The 2862-nt window shown below is 39.8% G+C and overlaps 1 protein-coding gene across 1 annotated transcript in view; it reads right to left on the reverse strand.

Moving 5' to 3' along the window:
• Positions 1–6: 6 nt before the first annotated feature.
• fgf4 (fibroblast growth factor 4) overlaps positions 7–2862 on the reverse strand; it is a 14607-nt gene continuing 11751 nt past the window's right edge. Inside the window, exon 3 of the mRNA XM_035651818.1 lies at positions 7–2160. Coding sequence (XP_035507711.1) covers positions 1984–2160 — 177 coding nt within the window. The 3' untranslated portion in view covers positions 7–1983. The remainder of the gene's footprint in view (positions 2161–2862) is intronic.

A 2862-nucleotide genomic window follows, 5' to 3' on the forward strand; every position in this document is an offset into this window, starting at 1 on the left:
AATACCAGCACCTTCAGTTACTTAGAGGTTATATTTACAAAATATATAAAGAAAAATATAGGGTTACTGGCCCTAGTATATAGTACAGTCCAACAGCTGTCCGTAAATATTTCTTCCATGATTATCCTTTCTAAAAGTAAATCACAGGGTAAAGATAGCTGGAAAGTGACAAGGCGCAACTAGGACAACTTGGCTACCAGAGCTGGGCTGCAGTCGACTGCAGAAACTAACAGAGAGACACAGTGGAAAAGAAAGAAGGATTCTGGGAAATATGGCCACTAAACTGAGCTAGTGCCTAGGACAGCTAATGCTGTAGGACGTTAAAGCTTGAGGGCTGTTGGTTTAGTAAAAGAGAGGAAACGCTACAGAGAACTGGAAATTGTGCCAAAGTTTGTATCCTCAACAAAATGTATTTGTGAGCTTATTTTATCCTGAGTGTGTTATTGTTTATCACTGCACCAGGAAGTGTCTGGAGGGGAAATGCACTTAGTGAGTGACACTGATGTATCGCCTGAGAAATCCCATAAAAAATCTGAAGGAAGAGATACTCTAGATCATCAACTAGATCATTAAAGGACTAGTTCGAATTTTTGAGAAATTATTTTTGCTTTCTTGCTGTTAAATCCATATCACTCTCATGTGCATGCCAAATATGTAGCTACTGCCAACAGGTGGTTCGCTTAGCTTAGCACTATGACTGGAAACAGGGGGAAACAGGTAGCCTGGCTCTGTGCACAGTTTGAAAAATATGCTTACCAACATCTCATTTAAGCTCACTACAGGGGAAGATCTAGCGAGGTGGCGCCCCCTAAAAAATTGATACAGATTCATTTTTAAAATAACCTGTTAAAATTGTATATTAAGGCATATAATTTAATGATCTGTTATGGCCACGTTTTAGACTCAGTGATGGGCTTAAGTTCAATAACGAAAGACACATATTTGGAGAAATGTCCTAAGAAATAAAACAATGTATTGATTTCTAATGCCACCTTTAGATATTCAAATTCAATGCTTTACTAATGTGTTGCAATAATGTCTTTGAGTTCAAATATCTTTATCTTTTCCAAGCAAATATTGGCCAATATACTGAATTATTAAGCTTGGCACAAACTACAATATCTGCTGTCCAAGCAGGCAGACCAGTCCATAAAATAAAGAATAGTCCTATTCCACAGTCAAGGATACAGTTTCTCTGTAGCGTCTCAGCGCTTTGACCATGCCTTTAAACTCCCAAATTCCCCACTTATATAATGTCAAAGAGGATGCCTCTCTCTATCTGCAGTCTTATAGGTCTGACTGAGATTGACGGCAGAAAAGTTCAGAGTTCGCCCCCCCTGGCAAAGCTATAAACAGACCAGTGGAGGTTGTGTTTTTTTTTTGACCACTCCGCTCCTCCTTCTTTCCTCCCCACCTCTCTCTGTCTCTCTCTTTCTCTCTCTCTAGCAGTAAGATGATACTGTTTCAATTAGGCTCCAGTGCCACACAAAAGAGTGCTAGCGTTGAGCAATCAGTACCACTTCTGTCACCAAAGACCCCCGTGCCTCATTTCTTTTTTCAGGCTAAGACTCCCAAGGGTCCTGTTTTTGTTAAAAATTATACAAAAAAACCATAGTAAAGTCATAAATGTCTCCTGTGCACTGCTGCGTATTTGCATATTTTCCCATCAGTGCAAAGACAGCATCTAAAGACAGGATTTCATTGAGTAGCAGCAAATATCGGATAAATTAGAAAATGAAAACATAAATAACATTTAACATCTTGTATCTTTCTCTTACCCGCTCACGGTGAAAAGACAACCCCTCCTAAAAAAATACAAAACTGTTGTGAAACATAAATAAAAAAAAATATACATAACAAAAAATCAAATATGATACACTTGCATAAAGCTTGGAGTGAAAGTGCATCATGGTGTGGAGTCCCCCCCCACCCCACCCAAACTTCCCCGTCTCCAAATTGAGGTGAAGTCTATTTATGAGGCCACTAGATTCTTGGCAAGAAATGTGTCACCGTCATGGCGGGTGACACTCGGTTTCCTCTTTTTGTTTTGCCGTTCTTACTCAGTCCGATGTACATCCTCGGGTAGGCTACTGACTCGTAGGCGTTGTAGTTGTTGGCAAGGAGCTTCTCCCTGAACTTGCACTCGTTGTTGTAGTGCAACTGAAAGAAAAAAGAGGGAGATGTGAGGGTTATTTGAAAATGCTGATTGTTTGAAGGCAGAGACAAAACAAAGATGCCAGGACATTTATTCGGGTGGTGGGGGTTTGTGCCTGTCAGGTCGCTGCGGAGTTCTGTATTGTTTGTGTGATTATCTGATCGGACAACCATGATTGGCTGGTATTGTGTCTGAGGACTCTTGATGTTGTACACTTTCACGCCTGTTTCCAGTCAGGAGATTTACACAAAGAATATATAGAAAAAATTAGATTATGAAATGATGAATGATGTGAGTGAGGCAGGACTCGGGACACCATGCTCTGATTGTGCTCATTTCTCGCAGTGAGTGGAATAATAGCTGGTGAGCTGGAAATAATAAGGCTCTTTCCAACTGATTTCATGTGTTGTATTCTTCTAAGAACCAGGAAGTGCTGTTTGTCCATCTGGAATGACTACACATTGGTTCTCATTATCGCTGAACTGGATTGTTTTGCACCAGTTTTTCCTAAAATCATTCCTAAGGTTGTGTGTAAAGCAATCCTTTTACTAGCTGATTTCAAATCAGTTATTGACTATGTTGGGTTGCACTATTAAAACTTGAGAAATTGCTTACTTAGCAAGTGAAAATTTAATGTGCCCCTCCAGTCAAAAATTTGCTTTTCTTCTCATTCCTACACTGTTATGTTTGATCTTCACTGTGCATAA

The sequence above is a fragment of the Morone saxatilis genome, unplaced genomic scaffold (genome assembly GCF_004916995.1).
Source record: "Morone saxatilis isolate NCDOM2014 unplaced genomic scaffold, NCSU_SB_2.0 Contig11, whole genome shotgun sequence".
NCBI classification, from domain to species: domain Eukaryota; kingdom Metazoa; phylum Chordata; class Actinopteri; family Moronidae; genus Morone; species Morone saxatilis.